Source organism: Tachypleus tridentatus, chromosome 6 (genome assembly GCF_004210375.1).
Source record: "Tachypleus tridentatus isolate NWPU-2018 chromosome 6, ASM421037v1, whole genome shotgun sequence".
NCBI lineage: Eukaryota > Metazoa > Arthropoda > Merostomata > Xiphosura > Limulidae > Tachypleus > Tachypleus tridentatus.
Genome location: NC_134830.1, coordinates 32,160,128 through 32,178,855, shown reverse-complemented (window position 1 = coordinate 32,178,855; position 18,728 = coordinate 32,160,128). Strand labels below are relative to the sequence as shown.

General features: G+C 35.0%; 2 protein-coding genes across 2 annotated transcripts in view; one reads left to right on the top strand and one right to left on the bottom strand.

Annotated features, from left to right (window-relative positions):
- Positions 1-18,728, bottom strand: part of LOC143252196 (transmembrane protein 272-like) — a 40,027-nt gene that overhangs the window by 11,048 nt on the left and 10,251 nt on the right. Inside the window, exons 2-5 of the mRNA XM_076503948.1 lie at positions 18,401-18,527; positions 13,499-13,609; positions 11,372-11,431; positions 1,454-1,648 (exon numbers count right to left, since the gene is read on the bottom strand). Coding sequence (XP_076360063.1) covers positions 1,454-1,648; positions 11,372-11,431; positions 13,499-13,609; positions 18,401-18,527 — 493 coding nt within the window. The remainder of the gene's footprint in view (positions 1-1,453; positions 1,649-11,371; positions 11,432-13,498; positions 13,610-18,400; positions 18,528-18,728) is intronic.
- Positions 12,684-18,728, top strand: part of LOC143252195 (tryptophan 2,3-dioxygenase-like) — a 51,071-nt gene continuing 45,026 nt past the window's right edge. Inside the window, exon 1 of the mRNA XM_076503945.1 lies at positions 12,684-12,814. The gene's annotated coding sequence lies outside the window, so the exon portion shown is untranslated. The remainder of the gene's footprint in view (positions 12,815-18,728) is intronic.

Below are 18,728 nucleotides of genomic sequence, written 5' to 3'. Positions count from 1 at the left end.
ATAATTAAGCACAAAAACTTATGTCAAAACATAAGTTTAAATAAAATTTAAATTATAATTAATTCTAAATGTGGGCTGATCTACATTTATGCTCCTAAAGGTTATTAGGCTATAGACACTTTCTCATTATAAATGTTTTCAAAATTATCACAGTGAATAACATGCAATCAGTTGTTTTTGATTAAATATATTATTACAATAATCAATGTGGAAACTTGATTTTTTAACATGGGCTCGATATAATACATACAAGTTCATTCACATATTTGCACGTTAAACATTTGCATTGCAACTATTGATATAGTTCACGTATCTTCACAAAATTTGGTAGATTTTTGGTAAAGATTACAAGTTTTTGTTCACAAAAAATCAATTTTTTAATGAAATATTTTTACTAAAAATTTGTTTGTGAAAATAAGGTCTCTTTTATTACTAGTCTGAGTGCAAATTGATTTCATGTTATAACTAAAAAAACTAATCACACAGAAACTTAATTGTGCAATTGTGTCCATAGGTAGCACATGTTAATATTTCTCCAACCAGTCATGTTTGTTTGTTTGTTGCTAAATTCATGATCTAAGTTATGAAATGTTATTTGGAGAGCAGTAGCTGAAACTATGTTTATAAGGAAAAACAAAATGACTCTATAAATTTTTACTATTAGCTTCCAGAAATACCATAATACTAAAATTAAACTTTAAATCTATTCTATTAATGTTTAATGATCTGAAAGGTTCAGAATCACTTGTACTTAAATTTGTTTTCCTATAGATATATTAAAATGTTAATTTTTATTCTAAACAGAAAAAAATCTCAATAAACCTTTTCCTACTCACACAAATGTGTTATTTTTTAAAAATAGAATGCTTCCAACATACCACTGTTTGTACGTGTTTAAAAGCAGAGTGTGTTAAATCAATTTTTTAAGAACCACAAGACACTTGACTTCAATATATATGTGTTAATGATTTATTTACATTATAAATTAACCGATTACCTTCTACTAAGAGTTTACTGGTAAAATATAAAAATTTTAAAATCACAAGTAAAGAAAAAGAGTAAGTTACATAGCACCAATGTGTGTCTAGAGTTAGAAAACTCCAGACAAAGTAAAAATATAGTAACAGTAAAAACAAATATCCAACTAAACAAATGCAATATGACTAATTAAATAAGGAGTATGCCTAATGAGTTCTACATCAAAGACAAAATAAAGAACAAGGAAACTTCTTTAACTTTCAGCCACACAGGCCCCTCAGAGAAAATCTAATACACCAACAGGAGAGTGTACGTTCCGTTAAATAAAAGAAACTTGCAAGATCATACACTATATATGATCCTTTTTAATACTTCTCTTTTTTATCAGAAAATGTTTAAGAAATCTACGCTATAAATACTCTATCAATTTATAATTTTTACGTGAGAGCAGATTAGGATAAAAATTCAAACTTACCTGCTATGAACCAAGCAAAAAGAAAACAGTTTAAAATAGTATCTTGTGGATTCTGCTTGAGCTGTTCTTCTTCCTCAGTCCTCCTGCACCTTGACCAAAAATTTAAAACATTCTTTAAAACACCAAAGCCTCCAGCTACAATGAGGTATATTGGAATTTTGGCTTCTGCTGGACAAGCATTAATGTAAGAAGAACCTGAAAATAAAGAACTCACAAATGTGTAACATTTGAAATAAAAAAATATTTCTCATTCAAAAGAACAGATATTTTGTTGAGCCTACATACGAATATCCCAACATCAATTGACATCAAGTGAAATTTTAGACAAATGGCAGAACAAATACTACCATTAAAATTAATTGCTACTTAGTTTAGCATTGGAATTTAAAACACGTGAAATGACTGGGTGTTATCAATAGAATTCATTTGAGTTAAAATTCCACTAACAAAAAACAATGCATATCCACAAAAAATGTTAACAACCTTTGAAAATTTGGTTATTTCTAACAGATTATCCCTAAACAAGAAAATTTACAATGAATTACAAGGAAGCCAATAATCCTTTTGTAATTAATATTAAACTTGAATTCTATATTGTTTGTACAAGTCATAAAATCTTAAGTTCCACCCACTAAGTTCAAATTTAAATGGACATAGCTGGAGATAATTTAAAGGCAACATACATGAAATTTGATTAGTATTTTCTATAATTTGAATAGCATATTTATAACTATCAAAATGATTATGAATTAAAAGTCACACTGCTCAAAAAAAATTAAAAGGAACAAGTACACATTTCAGTATATTTTTGTCATAACTAAATTTATGTATGAAAAACAAATCCATTCATCTACAAGTGCTTTTTAAGCTTGTGAGCAAAGTTTCAAGCAACTCAAAAAACTCACCTCACTCAAGGAGAATACAACTCAAGGTACCCTATATAAGACTGTTACGTGAAACTATGCATTCCTTATTAATACTTGATACAAACACCAACATGGATCTTTTGCAGCTCACTTTTTCAGTGTGTAACTTCATCTTGTGTACCCAAGCAGTCAGGTGTCATCTGACAGAGAACGAGGTGGCCAGAGCAGTCCAAATGCTGGAGGATAGCCACATCCAAAGGAGAGTGACACAGCGTGCTGGTGTGTCACCAAGCATCATCAATCGACTTTAACGATGCTACCATGAGATGAACTCTTATGGCAAGAGTCCAGGTCAAGGCTGTCGTCACTGCACAACTGCCAGATAGGATTGCTACATTGTGACTACCACTCTGCAGAACAGGTTAGATATAGCTCGAGCACTGTGAAATGACTTTCAGCATTCCACTAGAACCCATGTGTTGATCAAAAGAGTTCGCAATTGTCTGCATGAAGGACACCTTAAGGCAAACAGTCTGCAAGAGGTCTTTGACAGTGCAACACCATGCAGCCAGATTGGAGTTTGCTTGTTAGTACCTGGACTGGGAACTTTGTCAATGGACCATCGTGCTATGTACAGACGAGAGCAGGTTCACTGAGTCTAGTGATGATGGATGTACAAGAGTGTGGAGATGCCAAGGAGAGCGATTTTCTACCTGTAACATTGTGCAAGTCGGTGAGGAGGTTATGTAATGGTCTTGGCAGGCATATGCTTGAGTGGCTTCACGGACTTACTCATACTCGATAGGGGTGTTCTAAACGCACAAGTCAAAGTCGCCAGACTGTGTATGGACTTCCATGACAAGGAAGAAATAGAGACTTTTGAGCAGCCCACCAATCTTCAGTTTAAATCCGATTGAATATTGTTGGGATATGTTGTTGAGGCATGTTAGTGAATGCCAGCACCCTCCTCAGAATGTATAGGAACTCTGACAAGCCTTAATAGACTCCTAAGATGCAATACTCCAAGATAACATCGATAATGTGATTCGAAGTTTGTCAAATCGGTGTCAGGAGAGTGTCACAGCCCATGGAGGTCACACTAGATATTGAATGTTTCAAACATTTCTTGAATAAATGCATGTAAACTGTTTAAAGTATTGTTTGATATGAGATATCAGTTTTGGTGATATTAGACATTTCTAAGAATTTTATTTCTCCATGTTTTACTATTCATCACACATTAAAAGTGGATACAGATGGAACTGAAATGAGGCAGATTACCTAAAAAAATAAAAATATTATCATATTTGGAATACTGAGATAAATTATATAAGAAAATGTAATTGTTCCTTTAATTTTTTTGAGCAGTTTATAATAATAATAAATATTTTTAACAATACTTTTTCCTCTTTAACATCAATAGCATCAGCAAACTTTTAGCAAATGAGTAATAGAGTAAATTTTCAATGTGCTCTTATATAAATTTAGAGGGATAGAAATAATGAAATAATCACTTGAGGGAAAGCTATCAGAAAGTTTGCATTACTTCATATAAAGTTACATATCCTCATTTTTTTTTTTTTTAAACATAGTTAAATCATGTTCACTTTCATTCATCATAACTAAAGGAATATGGATGGACCATGCATTCCCAATTAGGAAAGCCAACTCAGAAGTTGAAATTTATCAAGCAGATAAATCCCCAATTTATCTTTTGCCATATTGTAATTCTTATACAATTTTCTATAACTTAGTTTTACCAGTTTATGATACTTTTTCTAAGGTTGGTTGGTTGGTTGATTTAGTGTTTTATGGCACAAAGCAGCTGGGGTATCTGCACCAAACATCTGGTAAAAAGTTAAAAGTAAATTTAGTAAAACTCATGAAAGGAAATTAAGGTAAAACAAAACATATAAATAACATAAAACCAATGTTTGCATCTAGTCTACAATGTTAAGAGAAAACCACAGTAATTCAAGTTGTAAAGGACTTTCTGTAGTGCAATTATAATTATCATAACTCGCCAGGAAGACTAACAGCTAAGTACAAAAACCACCGTCAGTCACCTGAAGTTGACCTTTCCAGTCCTGGTTTCAAGTTATTTAATGTTATGGCCAATTTCTAATTTCAAACTGAACTAGAACTGATTTTTAAAAGGCAGCCATATTAAAAAAATGTGTAATGTATAAATTAAAAACTTAAATAGCAGTAAAAAGATCAATGGCCTTTAAAAAACTAAAAACATTAGCAAGGTGGACATTGTCACCATCACCAATAACACTATCTAATGTTGAGGACAAACCTTAGAACAAAATATGTTTAAAATGGTGCTGTTGTTGAGAGTCATAATGACAGCAAGAAAGTAAAATGTGGCTTATTGTGATGTGAGTGTTACACAAACTACACACTGGTGCATCAGTTCCAGATAAAAGAAAGCGATGAGTTAAAAATCTGCAACGAATGCGTAGTCTAGTTAGAACTTCCTCTTTCCAATACGTACAGAAGCAAGACAGCCAAAGTCCAATATAAGGTTTTATTTGGAAAAGTTTGTTTTCGCTTTGCTCACTCCAAGTCCACTGCCAGCTGGCATGAAGCCGAGCCTTGAATACAGGACCATAGTCCATGTATGAAACAGGCACAGCGGTGACAGCTCCAGAGCAGAGAGACTTAGCTCTAGTGTCGGTGAGCTCATTCCCACGAATACCAATGTGGTCCGGTATCCAGAAAAACTGGATAGAAGTAGATGTTAAAGAGAAATGGACCAGTCGGTTTTGAATATCAGTGAGAACATGGTGTGAAGCAATGTGAAACGATACCAGGGCCAGTAGAGAACTAAGCGAGTCAGTATAAATTATGCAATTTGAGAACTGCTTAGCTTTATGTGATCCAGGGCAAAAGAAATGGCATACAGTTCAGCAGTGAACACAGAAGCTGTAGAGGGGATTCTGCACACAACCACCAAACCACAACAAACCATGGCAGAGCCCATACAATCACCTGATTTTGAATCATCTGTATAAATAGGAATGGAAGGATGGTTCGAGAGATGTTCAGCAGATAGCAGACAGTATTTCCAATCATGAGTGTCTGCTTTTCTCAGATGACTTAAAGATAGGTCACATTTGAGGACTGTAAGAAGCCATGATGGGATGAGCTGACCAGTGGATACAGCAATGTCATCCAAGGACAGACCCAATTCATCCAACTTTGCCTGGATACAAAGGCCAAAAGGAGCAATAGCAGATCATCCATTCTGAAAAAGCATGGCTCATCGAGGAAGGAAAACACAACCCCAGGTGGGATGCTTTGGTGAGGAATAAAGTTTCGAAGCATGCAGTAAAGACAGTTGCAAACAGCAGAGGTGCAAATAAGGTTCATGAGACTATGTATAAGCTCTGATATGAGGAAGTGCTGAAAGTCCCAGTGCAGAGCTGAAGTCCTTGATGATGAATAGGGTCTAGCATCTTTAAGGCCAACGGTTTGGCAGAGCCATAGTCTAATTTTGAACTTGGAATTGTCTGTTTATTAAAAAAATTTTAATAAAAATGAGCAAATGTCCACATAACCCCTATATATGGTCTCGCAAAATACCATACCTCCATGTTGTATCATAATCCTTCTCAATGTCAAAGAATATTGATATAAGATGTTGTTGTTTGAGAAAGGCTTCTCTGATTGATGTTTGCAGTCAAATCAGGTGGTACATGGAGGAGTGCTGTCATTGGAACCCAGATTGGATGTGCGAGAGGAGATTGTTTGATTCAAGGAACCAAACAAGAAAAGCATAAATCGTCCTCTCTAAGGTCTTACAGAGACAGCTCGTCAAAACAATTGAACAGTAGTTTGAAGGAATCTTGGGATTCTTCCCAAGCTTAGAGAAAGGTAGGACAATAGCCTGGCACCAGGCAATCAGTGAAAACATTCTCCTGCCAGACCCAGTTAAAAACAATCAGAAGAATAGCAACAGAAGCAGGAGATAGATGGCGCAGCATTTCATAATGTACATTATCAGGTCTGACTGATGAAGGGACAGTTTGAGTTTCACTAAACTAAAGGGATAATTATAGTAATAGAGACAATCAGTTTGAAGGGAAAGAGGTGATCCTTCTGCTTGAGGATCAAGGTAAAGGATGAAGCAGAAGTGCAAGATACCTGGCAAAAGCTTTCACCTAGAATATTGGCAATGCTCCGGGTATCAGCTACTTCCTGGTTATCAGAGAGCAAGATTGAGAGAAGGACAGAATTATATTGCCCACTGACCTTTTGAATTTTGTCGCATATAAATTTGGGACCAGTGGTAACAGATATGCTGGTTGTGAACTTAATCCAAGGGTCCTTCTGGTTTTGACGTCTTACCCACTGAACATGTACACAGGCTTGCTGGAAAGAGATGAGGTGCAAAAGTGGGGGATAGTTATGAAAAGTATCCCAGATCCATTTTTGAGCCTTCTGTGCCATGTGACAGGCATGATTCCACCACAGATGAGGATATCACAGAAAACATGTTGATGTTTTAGGAAAATATTGAGCAGCTGTCTATATAATACAGTCAGTTACTGCTGCCATACAGTTGTCTATTGATGGCTTAGAGGTGATGGGAGGATCAAGTTGTGCAAGAGCAGTGAAAGACGGCCAGTTTGCTTGATCTGACTTCCACCGAGGCATGTGGGTCAGGTGGCATCGACCACATCCAGTCTCTATCAAAATTATAGGAAAATGAACACTACCTCGTGGGTTACTGTCAGCCCACCATAAAAGTGGGAAAATAGTGAAGTGGAGCAAATTGAGAGATCAATAGCAGTAAAGGACTGACAAGGTGTATGAAAATAAGTTGAAGAACCAGTAATGAAAAGAGAGAGGTTGTGATCAGAGATCATACACTCTATGATGCAACCCCTCCCATCAATATCAGCACTTCCCCCGAGGGAATGATATCCATTAAGTCCCCCACGATTAAAAAGGGAGACGGTAACTATTCAATGAGAGCATCAAGGTCTGATTGATCACAGGTCTTTCAAGGTGACAGGTAGGGAGAACAAACAGTGATGGTACAACCCAAGGAAACAAGGATGGCTATGGCCTCCAAGGGTGTGTCGAGTTGCAAAGGTAGGGTGGGCACATGCTGATCAACCAACAGTGCCACACCTCCATGCACTCATCCATCACACAGCCTGTTATTTCTGTACAAAGAAAACTGCTGAAAGGTGACTGTATCTGCAGGTTTAAGAAATGTTTCCTGTAAGGAAAGACATACATAATGGTAGGAAGCAATCAGTGATTTGATGTCATCCAGATTAGAACGTAAACCTCGACAGTTCCATTGTATCAAGGTGGCCATTTTTATTTATGAGCAGGCGAACTGGGTGGAGAGCTCTTCTGTTCATGACCACGTTTTTCCTTTATACTATCTTTATTCAAGGGAGGTCTGTTGACCTCCATGGATCCTGCTCTGGGTTAATTGGGCATGTCTTTTTGTTAGAAGAGGATTCCACCAACATAGGACGTGAATGAATAGTTGCTTTGTATCTTGGAGTTGGAGAAGAAGATGTACCCGAGGAAATGCCCATACCTGGAACAAAAGGAAATGGATCTTGGGGTTTGCTGGAATGTATGTTAGGGACAAAGATGGGTGTTGAAGTTGATTCAACTTTATTAACCATGGAGGTCAAAAGACTTTTCACTGGGTTTGAGAACGATTCTTTTGGAGGTAGAGAGATATCCATCTGTACTCCCACTGCAGTAGTGGAAAGAAGTGCAGCAGCATAAATCTGAGATGAAGTGGTGGACAGCAACTTTCGAGCCTCAGGGTAAGTAATGCTTTGAATCGTTTCAAATGCTGCACCTTATTTTCTTCCAACCATTTAGAGCAAAAACCAAAGTAGGATGGGTGACAGCCATTGCAACTGATGCAATGAGGGTCCGTTTCACACTCATAGGAATCGTAGTCCTTTCCACCGTAACAAGCACATGTCAAGGAACCACTACATGATGTCTTCAAGTGATCAAACCACTGACACTGGAAACATTTGAGAGGGCTTGGAATGCATGTCTGTACCTTGCAAATCAGATGATCTGCCTTGATGGTGGCAGGTGGACGTGGTAACGTAAATGTCAGAAAGAGGACTTTGGTTGGCATCATAATTCCATCATTGTGAGTGGAAATATGCCTCACTGCAGAAACTCTTTGAATGGAGAAACCAGAGTGAATTTCTGATGCAGGGAAGTTGTTCAAGTTCCTCTCAACAACAATTCCTAGTGGCAAATTCAAAGTTGCATGAGGTGTAACCTCAATATATATATCCCCAATTGCCTTTGAATGCAAGAGGAGTTCCTTGTATTGAGATATGGATGTTTCCACCAATATGTCACTAGAGTAAAGCTTCTTTACTGACTTTAGAGAGCCAGCAAGTCCCTCTAGTCCCTTCTGAATGAAAAAGGGAGACATCCGCCCTAAAGGTTTGCCTGAAAGTGAATGTGATATAAAAAAAAGAGGTACAGGTGTTACAAATGTTGAAGATTGCTGCTCAGAATCTTCATGATGTGGTCATTTACCTATGAACTGTTTTTCATTATTTTACTTACATTTTTATTTGGTAGATCCATAATAAAAAAAAAGAAATATTTTGGTGCCCACTGACCCCTCCCCCACCATGAAGCCCTACAAGGAGATGCACTACAATGCCAAACAAGGGCACTGCAGCAATGTCAGGTTTTCATGAGCACGAAACCAAAACACCAGTATCAGATGCAATGTCTACAACACCTATTGAGAACATCCAACATTGGTACTTGGTTGACCCTAGTTCAAGTGGACCAGCCAATTGACCCAAGGCTGCACATATACAGGAACTGAAGGCCAAAGGGGTTTGTTAGGGTTGGACCCCTCAGCCACCAGTAACCTCTCCTCCCCTTCATGAGTAACCATGCATGGCAAACACATGGGTGGATGTTTAAATCCCAGAGGAGGTAAACTGAAAGAACAGAACCTTCCCTGGGAGGTCTCCTGACTACGTATAGGAATCCACACTGAGGGGAGAAAGATAAGAGAAATAAGTTGGGTTCTACAGTAATTGAATCAGCCTATGTGGAATTTTCACACACACACACACACACACACACACAAAGAGAATTATTTAAATCTCTGGGTCCAACTGTGGTAACCAAGAAAATTTATTAATTGAGGTTAGCTAATGTGATGTTAGACTGCTCGATTGTTAAGTTAGCTGTAATGCAAGATATCTCTGTGAAACTTGCTTTAAAATAAGGAAAATAATTTGTCAGGTCAAAGGGTATTCTAAAGTAACTGAACCAACCTGTGTGGACTTTGACAAAAAGGAGACAACTGTTTAAAGTTCATGATACAACTGTGGTAACCTACAGGGTAATTCATGTAAGTGAATTTATTGCAAATTGTAGAGTAAGAAACAGTAGAAAAACTTAATTAATCTTGCCAATTAGATTTTAAGGTAACTGAATCACTGTCTCTGTGGACTTTCTATAAGAAAAGAAAATTATTTAAAATTTTATAAACAACTTTGATATCCTACTGTATAAAGAATTTTAGTATGTGCTTTTAATTTCTTTTGAATATATATTATCTTAAAATAAGTGGATTGTGTGTTCTCTGTTTATTGTTTAAATTTGTCACTAACAAGTCACAGACACCTACTGTATAAGAATTTCAGACCATCTGCACAAAACCTGACACTACAATATCTAATTTATAATTTTACATTACCAGGTCAATACTTTTTGCCACTAAGAGTGCTCATTTGAATAGCCATATATCTCAAGGATCTGGAAGAAACGTTTCGTAACAGACCTCATTAATTCTAATGCATTTATCTGTATTCAATGATAACTTTCACATACAGTGAAGTCTGTACAAATACTTACAAGTCTATAAAATTTCTTTGTAACCTAAACTTTTGCTGCAACTTATCAGGAAGATTTTACCTCATCTGTTTTGACAGACTAGCAAGTTTTGCAATGTATGAATAATTTACTACTGTCTTGAAAAATGAGCTGACAAAAGGATGGAATGAGGGTAAAAATAACAGTGCAGTGAAGACATCCTAATTAAGTTGCTAACAATGATATCTGTCTATGGATAAGGTCAGTCTTCCAGTGAACAAATCGGCATCTAATCTATGCCATTTGCAGCACAGAAAAAAAAACACAACGAAAAACACCTTTACAAAGGAAATTATTAATGAAATTTAACACACTGCTTTTGATAGTATTTATGTTTCCAGAGAACAGGGAGATGCTGGTGTTTTATTGTCTCTTCCTCTTCCATGCAAAACAATTCTCTCATTTCTTGGTAGACTGAGTTGAAACATGGTAGGGTTACACCTTGGTAAAGTACACACAGAAATCTTTTTGTTTTGTTCTTAGCCTTTTAACAATTTTTTGGTGTCAAAAGTCAAACAACCCAAAATATGTATTTCTGATCAATTACTTAGCCCTATTTGAGCAATTTGCATGGGATTTAGTACACAGATACTCTCTGTATGACCCAAACAGAGACTGCCATTTTTTTGTTTTTTAATTTGTTTTTTCTAGTGTCAAAAGTGGCCATGTTAGGATTACACATCATTAGCATTTGCTTACAAATAATGACATCTTTAATTGTATCAAACTTCCCACCAATAAAATATCACATTCACAGTAAAAAGTGAATAGGAGTCACATGTTAGAAAAATGTGTTCCATTGTTACTGATGGACCTGTTGCTACATGATTATTTATATGCAAGATGCAGTTGATTGTGGGAGTTAAGGACTTATAATGTGTAAAAACATTTTTGCACACAGAAGGCAGCACTGAATGAAAATAGCTTTTATGTGCAAGTGGAGATAATGTACTGTATTAAAAATAAGCTTTTATTTTATACAAGTCCTTTGTGTACTGTTTACCCAAAGTAAAGAAATACATTTTGATTTTAATATGACTTAAACATTGTTATAATGATGAAAAGAAACAAGTTCCTGGACAATCACACTTTTGGCAAATGTTTTGCAAATAAAGTTATTAAAAGATAATAAGCTTACCAATGATAATCATTGAGAAAGGAATAACAACGGTTATTCCAATAACCACTGTGCATCCAACTATAAAGAAATGGTAAAAAAATGTATCATTATAAATCATACTACAGACAGAGATGCACAAAATCTTTTAATACAGAAGATCGAAAGTGCATGTATGAAAATATAAATTAAGTTATTAAGTATATATCTGTCAATATGTTTTTTGAAATTATGACTATTTTATACCTATTATACAACATTTTTGTCAGAGTTACAATATTACTCTCATTTTTATAGCTTTTGATGAATGATAAAATATACAGAATAAATAACACATCACATAGGTAACGGCTAATTAAATAATACGGGTCGCAGCAAATGTTAAGATAGTGTAGGCTAATACTCATATTCTGAAATATATTTAGATGAAAAATAGCAAGTATAAAAGAAGTGTTTACAATAAATTATCATCGCTTATCAAAAAGTCTTTACAGGACTGTAATGTAAAGAAAAATTAAATTTTACTTAAATGAATTACTCTTAATTACACTTTCAATTTTTCTATACTTTTAACATGTATATTCTATTTAATAAACATCTGAGTAAAAATTGTCAATTTAAATTGTTTCATTCTGAATTTGACTTATCAATTGCACAAAAATAAGGTAATAATGTATATTATGGTAACCAATTATACACTTGTAAAATTGTGATATGACAGATGTTAATGTCATGTTACATAATAAAACTTTACCAAAACTTTTCTAGCTTTAAGTATGAGAAATGTACTACAACAAAATAAAATTCTAGAACCTCAACAATTTATTTTTACAACAGTGACCAAAGTTATCATTTCCTATACTGAAAATGCTTTTCTAACTGGTATTTATCCCCTCTTACAAGATCAGTTATTCTCATTAAGTGCAGTTTAATCCCTACATATGTGATAGTCTGGTATTCCTGACATACTGAAGGTATACAACTTATTTTCAGAATATAAAAATTGTAAACTTTGTGGATAAGTTTGAGTCTATGTATACATAGAACTTGAAACAACTACATTATGGTCCAACATTCAGAACTGTATTCTTCATTCTTTTCTATCATACAAATCTAAGGTATTCCACTCAAACATACAACATTATGGTGAAAATTTTTAAAATATGAAACAGCAACACACAGTAAAAATTAAATTATGTGGCACATTATAAGCTAAGCACAAAGGAAAAACATCTGTATTCAAAAGCTCACAAACAATTATTCAAGGTCTGGTAGAGGTATAGAGAAGGAATCACATGCATCACGTGAGCATGCTATGTTAATGTTGGTTTAAAGATGATTCACGATGACTTGGATAAAATAGATGTTGGAACATACAGTGTGCAAGGCTTGTAGCACAAGTAAAGAAAAAGTTTGCACATTGAGAGCAGCACTGAATGAGAATAGCTAATCATCTGATAAGAGGTAAGTACGTAATCAGAATTATTACATAATTAGATAATTATTACATATACCTATCAAGATTTAAAATAAAAAATATGACATACTACAGCATATTTATTACATACTTAAAATCTATGGGCAGTTTAACCAGACTACAAATGTGACCGTCTGGTATTCCTGACATACTGAAGGTATACAACGTATATTCAGAATATAAAAATTGTAAACTTTGTGGGCAAGTTTGAGTCTACATACACATAGAACTTGAAACAACTACATGGTAGTCCAACATTCCGACATGCATTCTTTTTTGTCACACAAACCAAAGTAATTTCACTCAAACATACCAGTTTCATCTCTCATGAATAAAACATTCAATTAAAAATATCTGTTTTTACAATTTAAAGAAAACTCAACAACTGCAGTAATTTTTGTAAATTATGCAAGCAGAACTGCACATGCACTTGGATATTACATTGCAACACAAATTCAAAACATATTTGTGCTAAGATAGTGGAATTTGACTATCTTTTGGTATTAAACTAGCAAAGAAAAAATATAATAGTTAAATAAACAAATAAATACACAACCCTTCATTTATGAAAGTTTTTATCACAGTTCCTTGGAGCTTCCCCAGATTTTAACATTCTGAAAACAATCAAATGATAATAAATTTATTTCTGTATAATCTGTCTCAAGACTTACGTGTTCCTAAGATAAGCACTATAACCTTCCGAAGAAAGTCCACAACTCCACTTGCATTTTTTCTTGCTTCTCGAACTTGGCCAAACAAAGATTGGTAGGTTGGTGGAGGAGCTATAAGTTGTGAAGTGAGAATTATTTAGTAGTGACATAAATAAACAAGTGTCTACAGTTTCTATAAAGTTTGACAAAAGACAAATATATCAAATTAAATTATATTTTCTCAAATGTACATATATATGTTTTGTATAACTTCTACACACACACTAATCTTATAAAATCATTCACATCTGCCTACTTCAAAGATAAAATAGTAAGACATGGATTAAGGTTGAAGATAAAGCAGTTAGAGCAGAAGTTCCCAACCATTTGGCACTTGCGACCCCTTACCTAAAAGTTTGAAACCCATGTGACCCCCTACTTAGGGCTTACTATCAGCAGCTTAATTTTTCTTTTATTTTCTGTGAAGGAGAGGGAAAGAAACATCTAAAAGAAAATATTTGAAAATTCTGTAATTATTTATTAGCAAATTAAATCACATTGGTCCAACCTGAATTCACAAAAAGAACATATACTTCTTAAAATAATATTAACATAGGTTTGAACAGCTATCCAACCCAGCTAGTGAAATGCCTGATGTTGCATTTCAGCAGCAAGCTTTGAAATTGCATTGGCGGCGCTTGTTAGAGCCAGTCTCATGTCATCTCCAACATCCAATCTGTTCCTATTCTTTGTTTTATATTGACAAGAGTGAAAATCCTGTCTCACACAAGCAAATGGAACTAGGACACGTAAAGCTATCATGCTGACTTTGGAGTATGACTGATACATAGCGCACCAGAACTGAGTCACGGATTTCACCTTGAAGAGATCACGAGCTGAAGAGTTGTTTCTTAGATTCAGAAATTCATCTTGGATATCATTTGGGATGCTGGATACATCAAGTTCAGTACAAAATGGGTTCCTTACCAGGGCCTCCTGTTCCTGTGATAGCTCAGGGAATAACTTCGACTTCCTTTTCTAGAGACTGAAGATGTTCAGTAATCTCATCCTTGAGAAACTGATCCAGTTGGATCCGAGACTCATCCGTCACTCCACAAAGTTTTTCAAACATAGCGATGTTTCCAAGATTGGTTTTCGACGCCAGTTCTGCAGTTTGGAAACAAAGGCCCTGAAGACTATCTTGAAAAGGAGAACATGTGTTTCCCTTCCTTGAAGCTTCAAATTGAGCTTGTTCAGCTGGTCAAAATGTCGGCTAGGTATGCAACCCTTTTATTCCATGCTTCATCTTCGAAGTGAGCTACAAGAACTTTCCTTTCTTGAGTCTCCAGGAATAGCTTTATTTCATCTTTCATTTCAAAGACATGATTAATAACGTTTCCTTCGACAACCAACGCACTGCTGTGTAGAAGAGAAAACTAGCTGGTCAGCATTCATGTCTTTGCATAGTTCTTTGAATAGGCGAGTGTTGAGTGCTTGAGTCTTCACATAATTTACAATTTTGATTACAGATTCAAGCACTTCCTGCAGAGAGGCAGGGAGAGTCTTACTGGCAGAGCATATCGGTGAATCATGCAGTGGATGCCCTTTGTTTGAGGTGCTAGCTTCTTCACTCTCGACTGGAATCCTGATTGATCCCAGCATAGCCAGTGCCCCATCCATACAAACCCACACACGTTTTCCCATTGAAGATCTTCGTCTTGAAAAAAGTTGAAACTTTTCCATGACATCATCAGCTTTGTTGTGGTTTCAAGTGCACTGCAGAATAAGAATTTGTCTTTGATGTCACCTGAATTAATATCTCACCTAAGACAAGCAACTGAGAACATGAACTGACATCTGTTGACTCGTCGAGCTGAAAGGAGAAAAGGGGAACCCTTGATTTCAGTCAAACCTGTTCCTTCACATCTATAGACATTTTAGAAATGCTCTGTATAGTATTATTTGACAGGGATACTTTCTGCATCTTCTTTGCACTGGCTTCTCCAAGAATAAGATTTACTGCTTTCATCATGCAGGGTTTAAGAAGTGTTTCTTCAATCGTTTGAGGCTTTTGTTTAGCAATTTCGAATGCAATCTCATATGATGCTTCCATTACGACTGCACTCTGCTGCTGAAGCGACCCACTTCTATCGATTCTTTGGCTTTTAAGACACTGCTCATGCCGTTTGAAGAAATCCAAACCCTTCTTTGCATGTTCTGGATGTTTCGTCTCGATATGACGCTTGAGTTTTGATGGTTTCATTGACTCTGCACTCAGGACAGAATGGCACAAAACACACTGTGGTTTCTCAATGCCGTCGTTGGCGAGCACAGTGGTGAAGCCAATGTTGAGGTAGCATTCTGAGTATCTGCGCCGTTTAGCCATGGACACAACTCACCTCTACTGCTTACTTATCTCCTTGTTAAAATAAAATAAAAATGTTGAATAATTAATGCTTTGGCAACTGTAGATCTTACACTGACTACTTGTGGGGGGTGCAGGTAGAGTAATGATGGGGTAAGTATTGGGAGGGAAGGGAGCGTGGCCAGTCAGCGATTCGTCATCCACCAATCAGCAACGGACATGTGACTCATGTGTCGACAGCGAGCACACACACACTTAATCACAGCTAAACAGACACACAAGCATACGTACATGCGCGTGCACTCACATACTCGCTACTCACTAGTACACACATACATACAGTTGCAGACACATACACATTCACACAGGCACATTCACTCACAGGCACGCATACATACACCCATAATATCACCTAATGACATTGAACTAACATAGCACACGTTTTGCTTTGCACCAAAACAAAAAAAATGTAAGAGCATGAAAATGTAATTGATGAAATAAAATTAATGTTATCCCAAGCTACTTCTAACAAGGCTATCCGACTTCCCTGCCAAGGCTTTGCGAACCCCTGGGTTCCAGTTGGGAACCCTGAGTTAGAGGGCAGTTTGTTGGAATGTTTACTAAGTCTAAATATTATGTGAAGTGCATTTTCATTACTATATGGATTACTTGATCATATTCAAGTTGTAAATACATGCATATATGTGCATGCACATGCATGCCTTTACACAGAGACAAAATAGTGATTTTATATTTACATTTTAAATACTGCAGTATTTTTCAAAATGATTTTTGTTATATTTACCTAAAAAAATGAGCACACTATCATTTTCAATACAATATTGTAGTGTAGTGCATCTAACTGTAGTGCATCTAGTTTCAAAACTAAACATGTTTTTGTTTTTAAAACCCATGAAAGTAGGTGAAATATGATGAATCTGCTGCTGTGTGGTTTAGTTTTTAGATATAATTAAATCAGGAACTGAATTTAAAGACAGTCACATAGCATGCTTACTATTAGATGTAGTTAATGTGATTTGGATATGTTACTTGCATACTGCAAATGTAATTATTTTGTAATATTTTGCAATAATGTTTTAAAATCTACCTCAGATCATTTTTAATCAGCTTCCATGCAGATGTAAACCTCAACCTTGAAACTAAAAGCTTACAATCATATTCAGGGCACCATATTTGTACAGGTTAACACTTTTATGATGAGTCGTGGGTCAAAAGCTGCATCATCATGTTTGTTGACTTGCATTCAAAACTTATTGAACTATTATTTTTTGAATTTATTGTCAGTAAGTTTGGATTTAAATTGTATATTATAATTCAAACTTTAATATTATATATGAGTTAATTTCTTAATTTCAAAGTAAATATTAAAAGAACACATCCAAATATAGTTCTTAGTGAGCCACATCATGTGTTGAATGCAGCACTGTTTAAAATTAGATGTTTGTGATATCAAAATATTAAATCTATATTTTTGTACAAGCTAGGAACTCAAATTATTAATATTGACAAGCAAGAATGAAAACTAAGCACATCATATCTTTTTATTTTGCTGAGATATGGCTTACGTATTGAATCTGTATTAATTTTATAATTACAAAAGTATCTTGCTTAACAATGTTGTCTGGTATATTTCTGTCTCTCTCTCTCTCTCTCTCTCTCACAGTTTTTCACAAATGTTTAGGCACAGCTTCAAACCTCAGATATTTAAACAGAAATCATTGTACAGTATATTATGATTGTTTTTATGTTTACTTCAGAAACAACTCAGTAAGAAAGAAATTATTCAAAGCTTGATTAATATTTTTTAAATTTACTTCATCAAAATAAACCATTTGAGAAGAGTAGAATTTGTCAATGAGTCTGTTGAAATAAAAACACTGAAAATACAACCAATACAAACTAATTTACCCATTTGTAGTAATGTTGTTTGATCTTCATTTATTTCTGTCTAGCATAGGGTTAAGTGTATTTCAAAAAACAGATTTAATGGTAAGGAGTGAAATAAAAATATCAATCAAATTGTTTTTTTTTCTTAGAATTAACGAAAAAAAACTAACACATTTTGAAACATTTTTATGCTTAAAGACATCAGTGCTAGGCTGAGTTCAGTTGTATACAAAAGTATCTAGGTAAACAAATAAAAACCACCATTAAAATGACTCAAATTCATCACTTCAAATAGATTGATTTATTTTTGGTGAAGTTGATCCAAGATTACTGAAAAGAAAATATTCTCTGAAGTTACTTTAACTTGGGAAAAATATTGAAAAACAACAACAAAAAACATTAAAGATATTTTACAGAGGACTAATCTAAATATGAAAAGATTACCAAGGAATAAACTGGTAGTAGTACTTTCAACTAAACATTTGAAACCTAACAGCTTCACAATGTCTGGTTGTGAAAAATATGACTTGTTAGAAACACTATAACAACATTATGTAAGTTCATAATTCCAAACTGGGCTTGATTAAAATCTATATGATCCCAATGAAAATGAACAAAGTGTAACAGCTGTTACAACAAAAGTTCCTTACCATTAGGGTTAACAACATCCTCATACGAGGGTGGTGGGCCTGACCCTCTTCCTTGATGTATAGGCACTGTTCCTGGTATTTGCGAATAAGGTGGTGGCGAGGTATTATTACTGTTTGATTCATCTATCTGAAATAGTTGGAGAAATCAGTAAGGTTTCTGTTTTGTTCAAATGACAACTTTGATAAAGATTATGATTTATCAAAGATGATCAGAAAGGCATAACTTTGCTAAATAGAAAAAAAAACTTGTGTTTGAGTTCACCATAGGGCTAGAAAAACAGAAGTAAACTGCAAGGGAAACCAACTATATTAGTTTTTAAAGATGTAT